The following is a 22,397-nucleotide window of genomic DNA, read 5'->3' as shown; positions in this document are numbered from 1 at the left end:
GCAGAGTGAGCTGTAGACCTGCAGAGTCCAGCGGGTGGTCCCAGGGCACCACAGTGACACGGGCCCCCCTCTGAGCCAGGCAGCGGATCTGGTTGTACTTGATGCCGCAGTCCACCACGGTGATTCGCAGAGTACCACTGGGGTTGAAAACCTTCGCCTCCTGGAGAAAATTAGAGCATGAATTTTCACTTTGGACAAGATGTAAATAAACATACAGCCTTTTGCATTTTCATGTAAAATCTACAACAAAGTATTTTCTTTGACTTTTCTGTGTTTTAAATTCCTGAAAGCCTATATACCCTTTGCATGTTTTCAATGTATTTTTTGTTCTGTACAAATGAAAATAAGACATGTCTTTATTGATCAAACTGTGGGAAAATTACAGTGTTAACAGCAGCAAAAATATTGAAAAAAGTGCAGAAGACAAGCAGAATAGGAAATATGAATGAATCATCTGTATCTGCTATTTATATTACTTGTTTACATACATATTTGCACTATAATTGTACACTGTAAAGCTAGTTACAAAGAACTGCTATTGCTTCTCCGCTTACGAAAAGAAACTATTTTATTAAAACTACAGCCTCACAGAACAGTTGGACCCATTGCCTGTATGTTCATAAAACCAGAAGTAAACTCCTTGAAATATTCTCCCTTGATTCTTTATTTTTCAGTTTTCAGGTATAATCAGGGGACACAGGCTTTTACTTTTTAGTCCTAACAGCATAAACCCCGGGTAGGATGGATGTGGTTTACCTTCATAGACACTTCCCGGACGAGATTCCTCTTGTCTGGGTTTTCAAAGGGAATATTGTCCGCAACGGCTCCATCGACAACCAGCTTCCCCAACATGGTTCCCTTTTCCCTGATCTTTTTGGTCAGACGGCGGGTGTCGATCCCTAGGGAAATGAAATACATTATTGGTTTTAGTCTTTTTATGATTTACTTTATGCATTACAATTTTTGACAACATGCAGTAAAAGAAGACTTGTATTTAACTTCCCACAGAGCAGATTTTCTGACCTTGCACTCCAGGAACACCCTGCTCTTTGAGCCACTGGTCCAGTGACCTGGTTGAACTCCAGTGACTGGGATTCTCCGACAGCTCTCCAATAATCAAAGCTGCTGCATGAATCCTGGACGACTCAAACCACTGAGGAACACAGGAAAACACACCAAACTTATGCAATGGGATAATCTCTCTGACATTTGACTATTTAAGGTCTTTTTAAAACAAAATGAGTATGACAAGTGCAGAATCCCCATACACCCGGCTTCTTTTTTCTTTACTTCCTCTCTGTTGACATTTTGTAAAGCATGCTCACACACATTATCTTAATTAAATATTCATCTTCAGTAGCTCCTGACCTTGCTTAGTCCAAACTCTCCTTCTTCATCCGGTGGTACACCATAGTTACCAACCAGGGGGTAAGTGAGGGTCAGCAGCTGGCAGCGGTAGGACGGGTCGGTAAGAGCCTCGGGGTAGCCCACCATGCCCGTCTGAAACACTGAAAATAAAAACATTCACAGGGTTCCTACAGGTTTCTACAAGTTAAAATTTAAGACACTTTAAGGCTACTTAGAACAGAATTTAATGCCCATTTCACAATCATACAATGTCAACTTTGAGTAGCCGCTGCACGTGTGTTGGGCTGAATGTTCTGTGATCATTTCTCACTGGGGCTACAGACTTAATGATAACTGGTTTGCAAAATTGTCCGGCTGGAACTGAGTAGACTAATGTTACTGTCTTTGCAGCTTAGACAATTCCCAGACACATTTAAACACAATACAGCCTACAAGTTTATGGCAACATAACTTAAGACCTACCATATCAAATTTAATACGTTTTAAACTACTTTTTTAAGGTATTAAATGCAGATTTGTAAATTCAAGACTTAAGACTTTTTAAGACCCCGCGGGAACCCTGTATTCATCTCTGAACCTTTTATAAATGGCAGGTGAATTCCCATAAATGTACTTGAGGCACATAAGAAAACATCTATGGATCTAGCCTAAATCTAGTCAGTTGTAACATAGCAAATATTTAACTTATAATCGATCAGCTTCCTAGAAATCAAGGTAAAGTGTGAAAACATGTCTGGTAAAAGAAGTGTTCCATCTATAAGAAGCACCTTTGGATAGGCTGTGTTTTCATACCATGCCTCTCAAAGCTCTAGTATGAATGTATAATGGTTTTATTTGTCTGTTGACATTGGATTGTACTGTTTTATGTGAGCTATGTTGTTTTATGTAAGGAGTAAAGAGCCCTAGTTTATTCACTTTGAACCAGTTTATCAGAACAAAACTAATTACCCTTTTTTTTTTTTGCAGCTTTTCAATATTTCACTTGATATTCACTCGACATTTTATGGAAACACAAAGCACACAGGCAAAGCACTGCAGCAGAGCATTGATTTACACAAACAGAATTACAGTAGCTGTAATAGGATCTATTTCCCCTCCAAGTCAGTAATTCTAGACACAGATGGGTGATGTTGTGACCTCGCATAATGATCTGTCCTGATTTGGCATATGTATGATGTACTTTTCAGAGGGACTGTATGCATCATCACGTTTTATGAAATAACAGAGTATTTCAAACTTTTCTACTGAGTTGATATTCATCTTACATGGCATGTTTATGACTAATTACTGTATTTGACAAAGTGATGCTCTAACCTGCAAGATAATTTCCGCCCACTTATAACAATAATTCATTATCTGCCTTGTTGGAACATATAAAAACCTGAACACGATATAATTAGAATACAAACATGATTGCTATGTTTTGTAATTGGAATGTAATATGACATAACTATGATTTCTGTGTTTTGCTGATTTTCCCTTAGTTGTGTGACATATTTAGAGGGTTACAGGCTTCAAGGGGTACAGCGATAAAATACTGGGTGTCACAGGTGGGTTAGCTTGGTTTTTAGGAGTGTGGAATGTGGGAAAAGAGGAGGTAAGGGAAGAGCAGAATGTTTATTGTTATATTACCCACAAAGAGAAGCGTTAAGGAGGCCTGGGGGGCAAGGACAGGGGGTGAGAATGGAGTGCACAGCTGTGGTGTGGGGGATATGTGAATGGGATTGGTTGAAGTTAAGAGTAGGAGGACAACACCCCATGTGAGAGTAAAAAGAAGCAGGGAAAAGAAAATTTGGGGCTCTTGAGGATGGGGAGTCAGAGAGAAGGGTTCTGTGCTTTGAGACTTCACGTCTGTGGGCCAGGAAAACTGATTCTCTGTAACCTTGGGAGACCACAGATCTGTCTTGATGAATGCTCATTAAACAAATGATTCATTGCTATTCTTAGCTCCTGTTTCAGGTCTGTTTTATGGTCAAGGTAATAACCAATGTAACGAACACAGGGGATAGACAGTCAGATTCATCAGCAGAATCCCAACAATCTGCACTGAGGTGTTAGGGTTTAGTTCACATTAACCTGGAGAATTTGTTTAACATGTTTTTTATTTGCTGAAGAAATGATCATGAAGAACTACTGCAAGTCTTTCAACTGCCCAGAGCACAGGTGTCAAACATGCGGCCCGGGGGCCAAAACTGGCCCGCCAAAGGTTCCAATCTGGCCCGCGGGATGAATTTGCAAAGTGCAAGTTAGGGCATCAAACTCAAAAATAGTATCATAATAATCTATAAATAATGACAACACTAATTTTTTTTCTCTTTGATTTAGTGCAAAAAACATTAAAAGATGAAAATGTTTACATTAAAAAACTATCCTTTAACAATAAAATGTGAATAACCTGAACAAATATGAACCACCTGAAATGTCGGAAGAAAATTAAATGCACTTTTAACAATTTTCTGCCTGTTACTAAATGTTTTGTGTCTTTGTAGGTCTGATCTGTAACGCATATTTATAAATGATAAGTCAAGGCATAATATTGATAAAATCGTACTTATATTTCTTAACAAATTTCATTTTTTTCAGATTATTCACATCCTTTTTGTTTGGATAGTTTGTAAACATCAATATTGGCATAACTGAATGTCATTTTTTGCACTAAAAGTTGTCATTAAGAGTTGTCATTATTTATTGGCTATCATGCTATTATTTTACTGGTTCGGCCCACTTCAGATTAAATTGGGCTGAATGTGGCCCCCGGAAGAAAATGAGTTTGACACCTCTGGCCCAGAGCATGTTCACTCCTTCACTCCTAGGAATAAAATGCCATTTTTTAAGGTGAGAGAGAGGACAAATCTGGCCATTTTACAGCATGTGATTCATTATACAAAGCTCTGTTGTCGATTTGGATTCAATTTAAAAGTCCCACAGAACAAATTAGTCTGCCACAATCTAGGCAAGTAATAGAAAACAGTGGAGCTATGTGTATAGAAAATGTGGACTACTGTTTAATTTATCTAGACACTGACAGTATTATCATGCTGTTGTGCAAAAAAAAAACAGATTTTCTAATCAGATACAGAAAAGAGCAAAAGCCATCACAACAGGAAAACTTATAGATCTGGTGCAACTGACCTACATTTTATAAAAAGGAGAGAAAATTGCTATTCTGATTGAGAATGATGATTCTATCTGAGCTTAATAATTGCAGTTTACCATCAATTACTCCACCTTTAGGTAAAAAGACAACTGCCGTCTTCATGTAATTGTGCTGTGCATAATTCTGCCTAACCCACACATGTAGGGATGGTAATGGAGAACTAGTTTCAAACTGGCAGATCCATTTTCGTTATGCCTCCGAGCTCATTGGTTCGTTTTACGTCAAAGTCAGGACGTTTCTGACAGTGGCAACAATTATTCATAATTACACAGCAGCTAAACAGTGGTGCTTCTACATATGTCATTCACATCAGTGTGTTTTTCTAATCGGTTTCTAGACTTTGTTCAGTGATAACAGAGGAAATGTAATGACAACAAAAACCTGTAAATCCATATAGAACCAAACTGATAAGCAGAATAGATCACGGCACTGGTAAAGTAAACCTTCCAAGTAGGCTAATAAAACAATAAAAAGCAATTATCGCTACTGTAAAATATTACTATATGGCATTAAAACTAAATTATTACAATCTGAATGATTCTTGGGTTTATTTTGTTCACATCATCAGTTAAAAACTTCACCAGTTCAATGTCTTGTAATTTTTATTCAGCTTTGAATATTTCACCTGTAGAGATGTGAGGTGTTCTGCTGCTTCGTAGGATTTTTTTTATGTTTTGACCATAGAGGAAAAAAAAGTTTAAAAGGACAAATGACCATCTGGTTCCATCAGCTTTCACTCAACACTGAAATGCAGCCTTTAATACAGGAAGAAAACCTGAAAACTATATTGTTAAAACACATTTGGAGATATTGTGCAGCAGTGTTACAAAGACGTTTATATATACACATGTTTGAATTTGTTATGACTTTAAAACCTTTCATTAACTTCTAATAAAAGTGTGAGTTGTGGCATCCAGAAGGGAACAGGCTGTTCTGTTGTGCAGTTTTAACCCGCCAAATCCCACTGAAAACTGCACCACATTAGTGCTGCCTGGTTCATCGGCACAAAAGAAGAGCTTTGTAGACTAAAAATGAACCTTGTACAGATAACACAGGACCAGTCTAGTCTTCAGTTGGGCTGCCTTCAACCCCCCACTACTCCGCAGGTAAGGCTCAAATGAGGAGGTCACAGACAGTCCTTGTAATCACCTTAGTCTATTAAAACTCACTTTATGGGTAGATAATAGATGAGTGGTGGATTATTTACATGGGTGCAAAAGGATGCAAAAACGCACACATGCCTGAAGATGCTGAAAAGAACAAAATGATAACGTTGGGATTTATTTTTCTATTTCATTGAGACGCTCCTGAAGGCAGCACAGAAGGAAGGTGTAGCTCGGATGAGAGAATGTCAAAAGCCCAATCACACTATGGCCTGAAAACCACAGAAAGTTTATTCTGAACTGGGCTTCCTGCAGGTGGATGGTAGGAGATGGAAAAAATAAAGTTTGAATCATTTTCTGGACTTACCAACTTCTCCTGACACCGACACACTGGCTCCAAAAAGGCGGCCTTTAAATGTTGTCCCGTCCTCTAAGATTAAGGTTGCCATCTTTGCTGTTGTTGTTTATTTTTTAGTGAGCTAATGCTAAGGGTGAGATCCCAGAAGTGATGATGAATGAGCCTCGGCTTCCACGTGAAGCGCACGCCGCGCGAGGAACCAAGAGATGCAGAAGAGAGTCCACAAACCGCGGCTGAAACCGACCAAATGTCTGTCCTTCAGTGTCTTGACGAATGAGGGACCGGGAAGAAGCCTGGGAATCAAAAAGGAAGTCTTTTGGATAATTTAAGCGGATGATCGGACGGGACCGAGGGAGCTAAGTGTTCCACACGCGCCGCCAGCAGCGTGGAAGTCGGCCCACAGCCTGTACCCGCAAAGTTGACGGAGCGACAGGAAGACGCGGTGGTGTGGATTTTCAAAATAAAAGCGACACGGAGAAAGGCGATCATTCACAGTAATAAGGATTTCAGTTCTGTTTCTATTATGGGACAGGCGTGGGACTCTAAAAACGACATTAAAAAATGTTGGACCTGAATTCAGCAGGGACTGTACATAAATAGTAGACCTTCATGTGAACCACCTCAGGATGTGCAACATCACTATATTTCTTTTTTTTTTTTTTTTTTTTTTTAATTCTCTTTTTATTGGAAAGGCAAGTGTCCATCACATACACTCATTAAAGCCTTAATCATTCAAGAAATCAAAACAAGGTGGATATAGAAATCTTCGATGATTATATCCATATTGCCTTTCTAGAATTTCCATTTATGGACCATTAATTTCAGTTGAAACAATAATACAACTAAACAGAACAGGGGAGCGCACCACCTCATACAATCACAACCTCACATAAAAGTAGATAGGTTCACACGAAGCACAAATGCAATCAAATGAAATCAGATCTGACTGGTTTTACATACTCAGTCCATTTGGAACAGATATTATAACATTTTTCTTTTTCAGCTCTGAGGGAAAAGGATATCTTCTCCATAACATAAATCTCATAGACAATTCCAATCCATTCATCAGTGGTGGGTGGTTCTGCTTTTAACCATTTCCTGGTTACAGATTTCTTACTGGCTGCCTACAGTATAGCCAGTAAATTTTTATCTTTAATGTTCCATGACTCAAACAGTAGATTGCCCAAATACATGGTTTCACATTTAAACAGAATGTTTACATTAAATACATTTTGTATGTGTTTGTGGATCTCTTCCCAGTAAGGTCTTTATAACCTGACAGTCCCAAAAAAACATCACTACATAGCAAGTTTTTTAGAGTATATGCTAACCTTAATGTTAATGTGGTTACTAACATGCCTGTTTTGTTTTGTCTGCTTCTATCTATCTATCTATCTATCTATCTATCTATCTATCTATCTATCTATCTATCTATCTATCTATCTATCTATCTATCTATCTATCTATCTATCTATCTATCTATCTATCTATCTGTCTGTCTGTCTGTCTATTTATCTATCTATTGGCCTGTTTCATCTAAATATTTTCTCAGTGCTTACAGGGCTTTACACAGAATACTACAGTACTTAGTGTGTGATCATTTCGTAACTTTTTTGGGAATCAAAATATGCTCACCCTAGTATATTCACACTCTGCTGGCTACCTAAGCTAATTTACACACTAAGTGGCAGATGATATTATTCAAAACAAATTTGTGCTAGCATCAGCTACTTTGGTATTTACACTATTTTGAAAACATACTGGTACATACTGGTACTCAGATGGGCCTTGTTAGTGTAACTCCTTACACAACTGTGACATAGCTTCCAATCACAGAGAATGAGTTTCATTAAACAAACAAAACCCAGCAGCAGCTAAGCGAAGACTAGTTGTCAAATAAAACCCACTATTCAGTCTCAGTGGCCACTCCTTTAATTAATTATGCATACATTTGTGGACAACATTGTTAGTTGAGTTATTTTGAAATTCATTTATGAAACAGTTGTCACTAAGCCGCCATTTTCCTAACAGGTCATAAAAGTGATTATTTCTGCTATTAAGTGAGGAATTTATACATAGGGGGCTTTGCTGGGCTTGACTAGCTTTTGGAATCAGTCTCCAATAAACTTTCAAGATAAATGCAGTATTTAACACTTCCACACTGACTTCCGTGAGATACTGCGAAGAAAGGATTGTGTCAAAGGCCTGGCTTATCCTGAACTGCTCTCTGAAAATACTAAATCAGTACTTTGTCTATGAAATAATGTAGTATCAGTTTTATTTCTATTCTGGTTGTCCATCTCAAAGTTATTGATCTATTAAGATTGCTGAGGTCATTACAAGTCCAGCCCTTTTATTCTATTATTAGCCTCATCTGTTTCCGGTAAATTTTGTAAACTTCTCACGTGGTTGTGCGCTACCTTGACGTCACCACGTTGAAAGGGGCGTACCTGTACCACAACTTCTAACAGCTGGAATATTTCTTTTCCTGGTAGATCTACTTGTACAGTGGTAACGGATGGTGGCCAAGAAACTGGATTAACACGAAATGAGGCTGGATGAAGAATGACTTTGTATAAAAACAACAAAACAAATTCTTGATTAAATCTATAAATAATGGACGAACACAGAGCAGTCTGCTTCTTTTTTCAGTTTCATTTTTATTTAGTACCTTACATACACTATGGGGAAAAAACAAACAAGAAGTAAATAGAAATGTATCCGACTTGTGTTATGTCTTATGTGCAAATGTTTATATTTGGCATGAAGGGGTGTTCCTGAACACAACTGTATGGATTTCTGTTTTTCGTCTTTTTTTCTATTTTGGACAGATGCAGCCCAGTATTGTCGCCGGCAAATTCATGACCAGTATACATAATAATTGATTTTTTTTTTTTTTTTTTTTTTTTTTTTTTTTTTTTTTTTTTTTTTTTTTTTTTTTTTTTTTTTTACGTAAAGAAACCAAACAGGCATAAGAGAGTTGCGTTTTCTATAGCTGTCAGTGAAGGGGATGTAGCTCAGTGGTAGAGCGCATGCTTTGCATGTATGAGGCCCCGGGTTCAATCCCCGGCATCTCCACTGTTTTGTCTTTTCCTCACTGCTCGTATACCTTTTCAAACAAACCACGACACCAACTGTTGTGTAAAAAACAAAAATCCTATTTTGGATCAATTAAAACACAAATAATACCTTACTGGGTTTCCTAAACTGATGATAAAACGCGTGGCTGATGGAAAACTTTATAAAGACTGCGTAGACCATCTCAAATATCGATCGTAAAGTCTGAGTTTTTGTCTCGAATCTACGTAGGCTTAACAATTTAGACATTCGCTGCCTAAAAATAAGTTACTTCCGATCTTTTTTAAAACGTTGTCTTGGTGTTTCCTCATTTCCCACACTTTGTGAAGGCATCCTAAGTCCCCGCCCCGGCGGTAACTAAGGAGATCACAGTTGTGTTTACTACAAAGATGTCCTCTCTGCTAGCTGCTAGCTTGGAAATGGACAACAAAATTACCATAATCTAAACGTTGCACTAAACTTTTTAGCACTAATAAAACAGTGCGTTCCTTTGTATATTCATCTGAGCTTCCAGAAGACTTCCAGAAATGCAACTGAAGCATCTAAAGACACTTTTAACCCCCCAGGTGCGTTCAGTGAAATGTTAGCTAACGTTAGCAGATGCTGAAGACAGATCAGTTAGCTATGAAACTGAGATGTACAAGGGTTTTAAGCTCCATGTTAAACTTATTTCGACATCAGAATCATTAAAAGTGCGGGGCTTCGTGTGAATTAGATATAGAGGTTTACAAATAAAATCCTGTATTGCGTCTGCATTACCTCGTTGTACATTATTGCTGCTAATATGTGTCAAATTAGCGTCTGATTTGATCCAGAGCAAAACTTATAATTACTTACACAAGCTGTAACAATTAAAGAGTTTTAGGTCAACCAGTGTCTTTTACAAGATAATGAAAAGCCTTAATGAAAGGTAGTTGCTTTGTTAGGTGTCAGCTAGTTACTGGATATTCTGTAGGCTTTACTGTATAATAATAGAAATGAGTGTAATACAGTTCATTTAACATAATGCAAAGCATCTGTCAGGGGAATTCATTGTAATGTAAACATATGTATATGGAACTTATGACTTTGTAAGACCTTAGACAAAGAATAAAGACAAGAAAGTCCTCTATAACTGTCTTTTACCTCGTCTCCATCCTGTTGAAGAACTCATATTTACTTACAATACTTTAATTTAATGTTAATTCATGTTAATGTTAAAAATAAAGAAAAGGTCTAAATCCTAAAATCAGAGACTATTTTGAAACTTATTAAGTCTTTTTCAACTCATTAAGGCTTTTATGAATAGCTATAGAAGTGGATTCCAGACTGATCATCTTAAAAGTGATACAAGCACATAATTTACAAGGTGCCACAGGTAATTACCTAAAGCCCCTTGAACATTTCTGGCAGGACAATATCAATATGCATATCTTGAGTCTTACTCGAGCTGAGAGGTTTGTAAAAGTAAAAGAACATTATGTAATTCAATAAAAAATGAAAAATAAAATGCTTCATGCATGAGGGTTTTATGAAAATTTTGAAAAATATGGCATTTTCCACCTTTGACTCACTCTCTGTTTTTTCTGTCTTTATAGGAGGGTGCAGCAAAAGTGACCTGCATGGCCTGGGCACCGAATAACACCAAGTTTGCAGTTTGCACTGTAGACAGGGTGGTACTACTCTATGATGAGCAAGGAGAGAGGAGAGACAAGTTCTCCACCAAACCCCTGGACTCAAAAGTAAGACAGAAAGACATGGACAGTAATAATGTTTAATACAAATGCCACCAAATATTGAGGATAATGATGATCCCGGTGAGACGTTAAGGGTTTCCTGTATCATCTTGGCTGAGTTTAAAAACAAAATGTATTCAGTTATGAAGTTTTCTGCAAAATAAACCTGGAAAGTTCACAGAGTCGATGTCAGTGTCAATCATACGCTGACTGAAATATCCACGAGTGAATTTCAGTCCATGGATTTTAAGGAAATCCCAGGACAAAGCCTGTTAAACCTCTGAAAAGCAGTGCAATACAGAATACTAGTGTTATATCATCAGTTCTGCATCCTAATGTGTTCTACTAAGTGTCTCCAGATCTTAAGGAACTAGGAAACATGCAAAACTGAATTTCCATGCTCTTATGACACCACATTTAGCTATGGTCATACCAAAGGGTCTCTCTCCTAAAATAGAAAACCAACATCATAAATTAATCCACCTTTAGGAAATAAAGTAGTTACTCTGAGAAAAGCAGAGTTATAATTCATACAGCAAATACAGCCATGATACCATGCAACAAATAACATATTGACTATTAGAGCTGTTCTGTTCTCGAATCATTTATCTTGCAGTGTCAGTCCATTTATCACTACAGATGCAATAGTAATGGCTGTATGGTTGCGTTGGTTATGATGAACACATAAGTAAAAGATACAGGACTTTAAAAAGTGTTTGAATGTCTCTGGACAACTATTCTATTCCTGATGCTCACATTTTTTTGACAGACATATTACATAGTAGTAGTATATTGTAACTAAGTAAAGTTTCTTTAGTGTTGCACCATTCACAAGTCATTAAAAAGGAGAATTGAAAACCTGTTAAAATAAACAACAACAGACCAGTAAAACACAAATGTAACATTCATAATGTTATGAAGCAATGGTCATCATAAAATAAATAAATGATAACGATCACTGTTTATTGTTACAGTAAACTTTAATGCCATTCTTGATATGTCAGCGCCTGTTTTTGTATCAAAGGAATATTAATGAGTTTTAGGGGGAACATGCAGATTGTATTATCACAATAATGCGTTTCTAATCTTCTGTCAGTATGGAAAACAGAGCTATGTTGTCAACGACATGGTGTTTTCACCGGACTCGACCAAAATTGCCATCGGGCAGTCTGACAACATCATCTTTGTCTACAGAATTGGAGAGGATTGGTAATGCCTTTTGGCTGATATTATTTTCCATATTAAGTGTTTTTTATGGTTAATGAGTCTGCACATGCAAACAGATTTGATCCATTTTATCTTCTCTTTTAGGGGTGACAAAAAAGCCATTTGCAACAAATTTGTTCAGACTGTAAGTAAATATGAACCAACACATGGTTTATTAGCTAATCACTGATGTTAGTGTAGATATGAAGCCTTCGGTGGTGTAAATGTTGTACACATGATGCCAGTATTGGTCAGTAGTTTCTCATTTTTGCTTTTTCAGTGTTTACTTCTTAATCCATGTTTTGGAAATATTTTGATCAGGATCATCTTTTGCCTTTAGATAAATATTTATAATCCTGACATCAATGGCAGTTTAATTTCTTATTTTTGTCATACCTGCAGCATCCATTATCAATTCCCTGACAATGTTATTTTATTTATGTTGCAGAGTGCTGTGACTTGTTTGCTTTGGCCTGCAGAATATGCAATTGTGTATGGCTTAGTTGATGGCAAGGTAATGTCAGACTACTTTTCTAAACCTGAATACTAGGTGAATATGTCATTTCATGTATGTTTTATACTATATACTATATTTTGTACAGTTACTGGAGGTAGAAAATATCACTGGAGCAGAACTTTCTCTTTTTTAATATTTGAAATGATGTCAAGTTTTATATGTTTGGAGGCAAATTATTCCAGTCTGAATGGGTCTTGAACATGTTGGTCTTCTGACTGTAGGAACGGTGAACATAGATATACTGATTGTGGTGTCAAAAGTTGTCATGGGGTGATGAGGATAGTTGAAGTGTAGACAACGAATGTATATTCTTACACTGAGAGTAAGACATTTTAGTGAGTTTCAGAGAAAAGAGATATTTTTGCATAGAATTTAGTAAATCACATCTATATACAAATCTGAAATGATAATACAAGTCGTTAGCCTTTTGTCTTTTATATATTAAGTGCAAAAAAGGTTTTCACATCAACACAATACATAAGTTCCAATTTTTGCATAGAGAAATACACAACTACACAGCTGAATGACACTATATAGATACCAAAGTTGTGAAAACATCCTTATTTCTTTGAGTTAATTTTAATGTTTCTGACTCTTTTTACAGGTTCGTCTTGCCAACACACAGACGAACAAATCATCAACCATCTACGGCACAGAGTCCTGTGTGGTTTCACTGGCATCTAAGTAATTACATAACATATAATCCTATCATATACAGACATAAATGATATATTTGGATAGTTAATTCATATGTATGTTGCATTTTACTGCTGCACATGTCTAAGGTTCAGCTCATTTGAACTACTTCATACTATTTTGGTAGTATAATCTGCTGTGATGCATCATATTCAATAACATTGTCATATTGTTATATGCAACCCCCCTGAATAATAGCTTGGTGTTTTTTTATATTATTTTACTGAAATGAAACAATCAGAATCTCTATGGGAGAAGGAAAAAATGCTAATATTACCAGCAACATTATTACCCAGTTATATTTTATTTTGTAAATTGAACAAAAATGGAAAAAAAGGAATATGCAATTTTGTTATGCATGTAAATTATGTCCTTTTCTATTGTAGCGTTACTGTCCTCTGAGAAACACATGTCTTTCAGAATTCAACTTTTCATGAGCCCAGAACAAAAGCCTGGTTTCTGCTTTGTGGTGATGCATTTTCCACTGAGTATGAAATAGTTTTTAAAAAGTTTATTTGGATTCAGAGACTCAAACCATTAAGGAACATTTCATTGTTCAGTTTACCATGGACATTAGAAATCAACACATTTAGAGATACATGGTTTTCACAGGACAGGAAACACAGAGGAGGTGTTAAAGTGGTGGTAGTTGAGTGGACTGAGTGTTCTTTGCTTTGTGTCAGTGTTTCTGGTAAAGGCATCCTGTCTGGCCACGCTGATGGAACAGTTGTACGTTACTTCTTTGATGATGAAGGCTCAGGGGAGTCTCAGGTACTTGTTCTATCTTCATTTGTCACTGTATTTAAATGATAATGTATCTAAAAAGTTTGTTTTTTAATGCCCATTCTCCCCCTGACACGCTCAGGGAAAGCTGCTGATGCACCCCAGCCCACCCTACGCCCTGGCCTGGGGTGCAAACAGCATCATGGTGGGCGGCTGTGACAAGAAGGTGTTAGCCTACGGCAGGGAGGGTCACATCCTGCAGACCTTCGACTACACCCGGGACCCGACGGAGAGGGAGTTCACGGTGGCCGCCACTAGCCCCAGTGGGCAGTCTGTGGTATTTGGCAGCTATGACCGGTCAGTGTGTCGGCTTTTTAGATACAAGTTTTCGCCTATGAGCTCAAAAGGAACTGATCAGTGGGATTTTGTCATCTCTCTTCTGGTGTTTTATCCAGGTTGAGGGTGTTTAACTGGGCACCAAGGAGAGGTGTGTGGGATGAAGCTAAACCGAAAGAGATTCTGAACCTCTACACCATCACAAGCCTGGCCTGGAAGAAAGATGGATCACGCCTCTGCGCTGTAAATACTTTCACTTTATCTGAACCATGAGTCAGTGCTAGGCCCTGTTCAGACCTGCCTTTCTCATGCATTTTTATTCTGTGTGCAAATTAACAAGCTGAGATATTGTAAAACCTAGTGCAAAGTTTCATCTCTTGCAGTCATTTTCTGAGGGTCCTTTACCAGTGCGTCACAAATAAAGAAACCAATAGAAAAATAATTCAGTTCACTGCACTGTGGAAATACTGCTGGTAACATTCAGAGTAGATTGGGGTTTTTTTTTTTGTCTGTTGTTCCAGTGCTTGAGTTGGCGTTGTGAAGCAATAGATGCACCTTAAATGTCAGTATGACAACTTTAACCATTGTGCTTTTATTTTTTCACTTACCCAGTAGACTTAAGCACAAAATTGTTTGAAACTTATATCTAGTGGAAAATAGTGCAAATGTATAACATCGAATGCTGAAAGTGAGGAAGGTATTTACATTTACATCGCTGTGATATATCATACACTGGAAAAAATCAAAATCTTGCCAAGTGTATTTTTCCTCATTTCTAGTCAAAATATCTCATCACACTTAAAATAAGACATTATCACCTAAAGAGTAACTTTTCTGTGAGATATATGTAAGAACTTGTTTTTAGACAATAGTTCTTGAAAATTTTATTTCAAGAAATCTTACCAAGATAATTTTCACTTGTTCCATTGGTAGATTTTTTTTTTGCTTGAATTAAGCAGAAAAATCTTGAAAATGTTGAGTTATTTTGATTAGAAATGAGAAAAATGCACTTGGTAAGATTTAGATTTTTTCAGTGTATCCTGATATAACAACACTGAGCTGGGAAGTTTTTTGTTCTAGGTGTTTGTATGTTAAAGAAAAAAATGAATTGCGATATTTGCCATGTAGACTGATTAATCTTGCACTGATAGCACATAATAAATGCTGTGTGAACTAATGTGGTTTCATGTGTTTGCATGTGTGTTTATAGGGAACTCTGTGTGGTGGAGTGGAGCTGTTTGACTGCTGCTTGAGGAGGGCAATCTATAAGAACAAGTTTGAGATGACCTACGTTGGACTGAGCCAGGTAAAAAAAAACAATCAAGCACTGAGAGAGGTCGTCTAAATGTGGGCAGCTTTGGGTGGTCCCAGACAAAAGATGCCCAATGTGATACAAATGTGCCAGTGTTTTTGGTTGTGACTCTGCGTGTAATAGAGGTTCACGAATGGCTATCATGACAGTCTTACAACCAAAAACAGCCTCAGACAAAACTCTGATTATCATAATATATACAGTATGCTATCATTATTTCTCAAACTACTGCTACAACCTATGACTACTAACAAACCATACGAATGCAGCAAAAAATGACATTAATCTACACATTATATTTAAGAGAACCAAGCTGTTTTTGCAAAACTGGGCTGTATTCCTGGACCAGAACCTGATCCATATTCTTCCCCTTTGGATTTTTTCCCACACACATAAATACCACTATTGCCAAGATTTGGTTCTTGCTATGCTTCAGTGTTTACTTCTATAGTGGTAATGGATGATTCAAGCTGATGAAGGCGCTGTCACACCTTGACGATTCAGGCAGATGGAAATTTTTCCCTCTAAAACGCTGGCACAAGCTCAGCTATCAGTGTCTTTTAAAATTGTGGGTGTATGTGTAGCCTACATAGACCACTTCAGTAACTTGTAGATAACTTATACCAATGGAAGCTCATCGTGTTGTTTGTGTCATAGCCAATAAAAAGGCTGCCGCGAGGATTCAAATCCCACACTAGACATCGCAGTATCAGCATCACTGTCATGCTGAACAAATCTCAGAAGATCGCTGCCAAGAAGTCTTCTGGCCGTGGCCGTGGACGCAATGTGGATCCATCATCACCCACACCCTCACGCTCTGATGGAGATGATGCAGGTTCCAACGCCTCTTGGGCATCATCAGTGGCATCAGTAGCTGAGTCCATGGCCTCCACCTCCTCTCAGCCAAGCCTAGCCAAGAAGAAGAGGGCCAAAAAGACACAGTTTTGTCTTAATGTCCAAGAGGAGCAGCTCATGTGCAATTTCCTTTGCGAGAACGCCATCCTCTGGGACATCAAAAAGACTGACTACCGGAGAGTGAACAAGAAGGCAAAGCTCTGGGGGGATCAAGCCAGAGCCATGGGGAAAGCTGTGTATTTAAGAAACCTAGTGGCAGAGGGAAAGAAGGAGTTCCTGAGTAAACTGATGCACTTGTCATTGTATATTAGATCTAAAAGGCTCCTTTTTTCTGTCCCTCTCCACCCTGTCTCATCTCTCAGGTGATAGTAAGGAACCTCTCCTCAGGAACACGTGTGGTTCTCAAGTCCTACTATGGTTACGAGATTGAAGAAGTCAAAATCATGGGCAAAGATCGATACCTGGTGGCTCATACCTCTGATACTCTGCTTCTGGGAGACCTGTTGACCAACAAACTGAGCGAGGTAGGATTGTATAAACCTGTGTGGGATATATCCATAATTGAAACTGTTAAACCCAAACTGCATTTGTGGGATTATTGCTGAATTCTGATATAAACTATTGATTCTTCTGCATTTCTTTTAGGTGCCATGGCCCGGTTCAGGTGGAAATGAAAAGTTCTTCTTTGAAAATGACACAGTAAGTTCCTGCAGATATATTTTTGTTGGTGGAGGCTTTTTCTTAAAGCTGAAGACACATTTTTCTGGATCGTTATTGCAGCAATGATTACGAAAGGGTAAATAGAGTTTAATAACCTGTTCCCAAGAGGTTATATTTAAGTTGCATCTTAAACTGTATGCATGTGGTCATCATATAGCTGTTCATTCAGAATTCACAACATATCATGGATCTAAATAAAAATTTTTACTTAACCTTGACAATTCCTAAGGCTTTATTCCATTTGTTTATTTATTTTTGGCTCTTAGATCATGTTATCATGTGTCCAGATGTGCTTTATTGTTTTCTAATGCTACTAGTTGATATCAGAAATTACTTCAAAAAAGCTTAACATTTGGAAATAATAGTCTATGTTTTTTGTGCTAAGAAATGAAGCTATTTTGTCAAAACACACAGAACAGAAGGACCTTATCAAATGTACAAGAAAACAACTATTGCACACATTATTTCATCACAAACTGTAACATGCAAATTTCCCGACCCGGATGAAAAACAGGCTCCATGGGTGTCACACGAATAAAAACCTTAAATTCTACATAGAACAAATACATTAATATCACTGAAAATAGCATTACAGTCAGTGGAAAGTAAAATATAGTAAAAATACTTTTAAATGATAAATGCAATAATATAAATACTTCTGTTGTTTTCTTATGTATTAACACTTTCCACTGACCAGTTTAAAGAAAATTATAATAATTGATTTTTCAACTCCGTGGCTACATTTAACTATATTTTTTGCACTGATTGTTTTTAAGATGAACCAAAGAACCTGCAGATATTAAATATATTAACACTATAGTGAATGAAAAGTTGAGTTCAAGAAAGTGAAAACTAGTAGAGATGCTGGTATGGTTCTGAGGTCCTACATGAGTTAGTATGAAATGATTGGTTGAACTGGATTTATTGTTGACCACTTTATTTACTGTGTTTCCAGGTGTGTATGATTTTTAACGCTGGGGAGCTGAGCCTGGTCGAATACAGTAACAATGAGATACTGGGATCAGTCAGAACGGAATTTATGAACCCTCACTTAATCAGGTAGATCCACTTCCACAAAACACTGCACTTTTCCAAGGTAGTTCAGTGTTATTTGAATAAAATACACCAGGATGTTTATCTGGTTCCAAAGAAAAGCCATTGATCATGTATCGTAATTGACTGACTGAATGTTACACTTGAAAATAACTCAAGATTTTTTTTTTTGCATTAGTCTTTAATCAAGTCAGATTTTAGGAGACAAAAGAAAGGGATCAGTGTGTAAAAAATAACCCTTACCAGTTTTCAGCTCTCAAATTAACTTTTGCTTTAATAAACCTTTCAAGACTGGTTCTAGCAGGGTTAAAGAAAATTCTGCCAAAAGTAGAAAAAAGTTTTGGTACCATGGTAGGTTTTGAGAATGGAAATAGTCAACAGATTAACCTATAAAGAAAATGATCTTTAGTATTATTATACAAACATGTGAGGATATGAGGTTTTGGTTTGTTCACAGCTCTACCTGTTCGTCCCTGTTCTTTAAAAGCTGCATATAGAATAGAATAGAATAGAATAGCCTTTATTGTCATTGTGTTTACATCCTGTAGGTGGCAGTATTGAGCTATATTTTCTGCAGCACGTCAGTGTTTTCATCTCAGATAAAACCTGCTGCATTCAGGCTGCCAGTCAGTGCAGATCCATGTTAATATATTCAGACCTGTCAAAAGTGTCAAAACTGACAGTCCCTCAGTGACTGGATAATGGTCGACTGCTGTGGAGGCGAGGAGCAGGTTTCAGGGTTCTCTCGCCTGTGGCTGGACACTGTACCACGACAGCATCATGATCAGGGTTATCCTGGGATTTCATCTATGTCGATCAGCAGCTGAAGCCAATTACACTCAGCTGATGACAGACTCAGTGCGTGTGTGTTTAATCACTGATGTTACATGGGCCAATGTGTTTTCATAAAATATGTGTTTGTGTGTCTAGTGTCCGTCTGAATGAGAGGAGACAGAGAGGAGTTGATGACAACAAGAAACTTGCATATCTGATTGATATAAAGACCATCGCTGTCGGTAAGGGTTTGTGTTTTTGTACATGGGTGGGGTACGGCGATGTCAGTATGATTATATACGCTGTTGGGAAGGTTACTTTTACAATGTTTTCAGGTTTAACGTTACTAGTTACCTTGTTAAGAATGTAACTACTTCCATTACACCATGAAAATAATGTAAGTTATAATATTATATTTGGTTACTTTTTGATTCAAATCAGATAATAACAACATTATTCCTCATAAGACTCACCCTGACATACATCATGACATATCCACTTCTGCTATGTTAAGGTCCTGTATTACCTACATAGCTGAGCAGTCAAGTCATGTTTTGGCCTCATACTCATTTAAAGTAAAGTCCTTGTGTCAAACACAGAGGTAAAGGAAACTAAACAGTGGTGTGATGAACGGAACAGGACTGAATTTTGTTACCTGTGACGTCTGGAACAGATTAATCGTCTGCTATGTGTTTGTTCTGAAGTCTTGAAAGCATCTTTATCTCACTCAAGGCCAATCAGTAAATTCAACTAAAAAGCCCAATTCTGATTGGCTACGAGGGTACAACCTCATTTTACCTGCTCAGCAAAAGTCTTAGAGGCCACATAGACACTCTTTGTCCGATGTCCTGGCACCTGGAAGTTAACACATTCACAGAGAAATGAACAAAATACAGTTAAAAACAACTTCAATAAATGTTGACATGAACCACAGGATATGGGATGAGTCATATATCTTAACTAGAAGCACTCGGAGAGCGCAGACCTCCGCCAAGGCTGATCAGTGGCGCCCCCCGTGGGCCCCCCCACCCCCGATCACCACCAAAATTTAATCATTTCTTCCTTATCCCATTTCCAACAAACCCTGAAAATTTCATCCAAATCTGTCCATAACTTTTTGAGTTATGTTGCACACTAACGTACAGACAAACAAACAAACAAACAAACAAACAAACAGACAAACAAACCCTGGCAAAAACATAACCTCCTTGGCGGAGATAATAATGTAAATGTATTTCTTTTTATTTCAGAAGACCTTTACTAAAATTTCTATTTTTTAAAAGCTTTTCACTTACAAGTAATTTTTGGCATTGGTGTCCCTGTGCCTCCTTTGGACCAAGTGGTCAACATCAATGTCAAGTGAGATGTGGCAACAGTGATATGGAGTGCAGACAATTAATATGGTGGTGAACAACACTCTCCTAGTGAAAGGGAAAAAGCTCCTTCAAGAGCTGTAATAAAATAGGATTTAGTGTCAGAAATGTAACACTATTAATGAGTTATAATCACCATTATTAACACTGTCTAAAGAGTCATTTTAACGTAAGACCAGTGAGAATTATATAAACATAGTGTTAACTTAAAGCTGGTTCCTATACAAACACTAGGTGAGAGTTAATGTTAACTCTGAGGGTGTTATATATGCAATATCTGATTATGTTGTCCTTTTCTGATTTGAGATGGAAAAAAGGAATGAATTTCTAACATTCTTCCTTAATCATGTAGTTGCCATCTTGGTGTGGTTAGGTGTTAAGCTTTTTTTTTTTTTTTTTTTTTTTTTTTTTTAAATACCAAAAATAATGTAACTCTTTTGCAATTCCAAACATTTTGATTAAAACGTAACCCTTATTTAATTACATTGTTCTAATGTAAATAGTTAGTTTATTTTGTAATACTCCATTGTAATCAGTTACTTGCACACACTGATCAAACTGAGGTAAAGCTATTATTAGATTCACTTTATGCTGATTCTTTGAGTCAACAGTGTCTGCTCTTCCATGTTTAAAATTAATTTTGCATTGAAGGGTTGTTGAGATGCTTGTGATTTGAGAGCACTTCAATCTGAAGCTTTTGTAATTCAGCAAGGCACATCTGAGCACAACAGAATGATGACGGTGTTGCCTTTATAATGTTTTTCCTTCCCATAAATAATTTAGTATGCTTAGGTAGCTAGTTTATACAGAGAAGACCAATTATATCAACGTGATTCCAGCACAGGTAAGGGTTTAGTGGACAGAAACGGCTCACGCTGTCCTCTACAGCCTGGATAATTAAAAAAGTGACAGGTTTAAATCTAAGCTTGTGTAAAATAAGCCGGATATTTTGGTCCTCTGGCAGAGTGACCGCTGCTCAGTCATCTCGTCTGTTCATTCCCCCCAGTGGACTTGGCCGGAGGCTACAATCTGGGAACCATCAGCCACGACTCCAAGATTGACTGGCTGGAGCTCAATGAAACCGGACGCAAACTGCTTTTCAGGGACAAGAAGCTGCGGGTAAGAGTGAAGCCTCAGCACCCTGAGGGACTGAAAGAGTGGAAACAGTGACAGAGAGGCCTAGAGGCGGCAAGGCAGACAGAGCAGATGATAGACAAGGTGGTGATTAGTACGCTAGTAAGTAAGTCGAAACTTATATCCATGTCACCAACTAAAAACATATTTTTGCTGCACTTGTTGCACCTTTTTTGACATCCACAGTTTAATTGGATGATTTTTCGCCACAGGGGCTCCATAAGCTGTACAAATCTGTAAATAATTATTCATGAAAAGGTTTTTAATTATATTTATGTGATTGCAAACTGTAGATCTCTCATTGTTTTATTTCCACCAGTGGGGTGCAGTTTGACAGAGAATTATTAATACGGTATTTTTTCCAAATAAAAACCAGGACACAATAACAAGACAGGTCTCTAATGATGAATAAAAATGAGTGTGGAAAAACTTCTGGTACCTGTCACACAATGTGCGACAAGTTAAGTACAACAGTGACTCACAGGTTTAATTTAATACATTCAACAATATAATCCAGTTGTCTGTTGTTCTAGTTCACTAATCTGAAGTACCTTCTAAGTCACTGCAGGTGTGTGTCTTTTTGTCTATTTTTTTCAACAAAATAGTCATTTTGTAGATATTTTCAAACGTGACAAAAAGGCAATGTTTCCACAATAATGGATGGCTCTGTTAAGTAATGAATGGTTTCTATTCACTGAAACATTACAGTGCTCTTATTTTGAAAGGGTAAAGGAAGTGTTGCATTTGTAGAAAAAGACAGTGCCATACTTGTAATTATGAAAACGAGGTTTTTTAGTAAATGTGGCCATTACTGTGTATTAAACAGAGGAAATTATGAATTAAAGGGCTGACTAATAGAAACTGCTTTGTACCTTTTGAACCTGAGAGGACACTATTTAAGGAAATACAGTACCTCCAA

The 22,397-nt window shown here is 37.4% G+C and overlaps 2 protein-coding genes and 1 non-coding gene across 3 annotated transcripts in view; 2 read left to right on the top strand and 1 right to left on the bottom strand.

The window, feature by feature from the left end:
- Window positions 1-6,375, bottom strand: part of cad (carbamoyl-phosphate synthetase 2, aspartate transcarbamylase, and dihydroorotase) — a 41,659-nt gene extending 35,284 nt beyond the window's left edge. Inside the window, exons 1-5 of the mRNA XM_030129068.1 lie at window positions 5,996-6,375; window positions 1,369-1,508; window positions 1,024-1,153; window positions 757-899; window positions 19-160 (exon numbers count right to left, since the gene is read on the bottom strand). Of these exons, the coding sequence (XP_029984928.1) occupies window positions 19-160; window positions 757-899; window positions 1,024-1,153; window positions 1,369-1,508; window positions 5,996-6,077 (637 nt within the window). The 5' untranslated portion in view covers window positions 6,078-6,375. The remainder of the gene's footprint in view (window positions 1-18; window positions 161-756; window positions 900-1,023; window positions 1,154-1,368; window positions 1,509-5,995) is intronic.
- Window positions 6,376-8,992: 2,617 nt separating this feature from the next.
- trnaa-ugc (transfer RNA alanine (anticodon UGC)) lies at window positions 8,993-9,064 on the top strand. The gene has a single exon. It is a non-coding gene; the product is annotated as a tRNA-Ala (tRNA).
- A 377-nt stretch (window positions 9,065-9,441) lies between these two features.
- Window positions 9,442-22,397, top strand: part of ift172 (intraflagellar transport 172) — a 57,476-nt gene continuing 44,520 nt past the window's right edge. The window contains exons 1-15 of the mRNA XM_030128011.1: window positions 9,442-9,630; window positions 10,642-10,785; window positions 11,876-11,988; window positions 12,091-12,130; window positions 12,434-12,499; window positions 13,107-13,186; window positions 13,882-13,969; window positions 14,064-14,278; window positions 14,377-14,500; window positions 15,468-15,563; window positions 16,787-16,948; window positions 17,070-17,123; window positions 18,100-18,203; window positions 19,128-19,213; window positions 21,351-21,463. Of these exons, the coding sequence (XP_029983871.1) occupies window positions 9,592-9,630; window positions 10,642-10,785; window positions 11,876-11,988; window positions 12,091-12,130; window positions 12,434-12,499; window positions 13,107-13,186; window positions 13,882-13,969; window positions 14,064-14,278; window positions 14,377-14,500; window positions 15,468-15,563; window positions 16,787-16,948; window positions 17,070-17,123; window positions 18,100-18,203; window positions 19,128-19,213; window positions 21,351-21,463 (1,524 nt within the window). The 5' untranslated portion in view covers window positions 9,442-9,591. The remainder of the gene's footprint in view (window positions 9,631-10,641; window positions 10,786-11,875; window positions 11,989-12,090; window positions 12,131-12,433; window positions 12,500-13,106; window positions 13,187-13,881; window positions 13,970-14,063; window positions 14,279-14,376; window positions 14,501-15,467; window positions 15,564-16,786; window positions 16,949-17,069; window positions 17,124-18,099; window positions 18,204-19,127; window positions 19,214-21,350; window positions 21,464-22,397) is intronic.

Source organism: Sphaeramia orbicularis, chromosome 24 (assembly GCF_902148855.1).
Source record: "Sphaeramia orbicularis chromosome 24, fSphaOr1.1, whole genome shotgun sequence".
Taxonomy (NCBI): Eukaryota; Metazoa; Chordata; class Actinopteri; order Kurtiformes; family Apogonidae; genus Sphaeramia; species Sphaeramia orbicularis.
The sequence above is the reverse complement of the archived record's forward strand: the minus strand, read 5'-3'. Positions and strand labels throughout refer to the sequence as shown.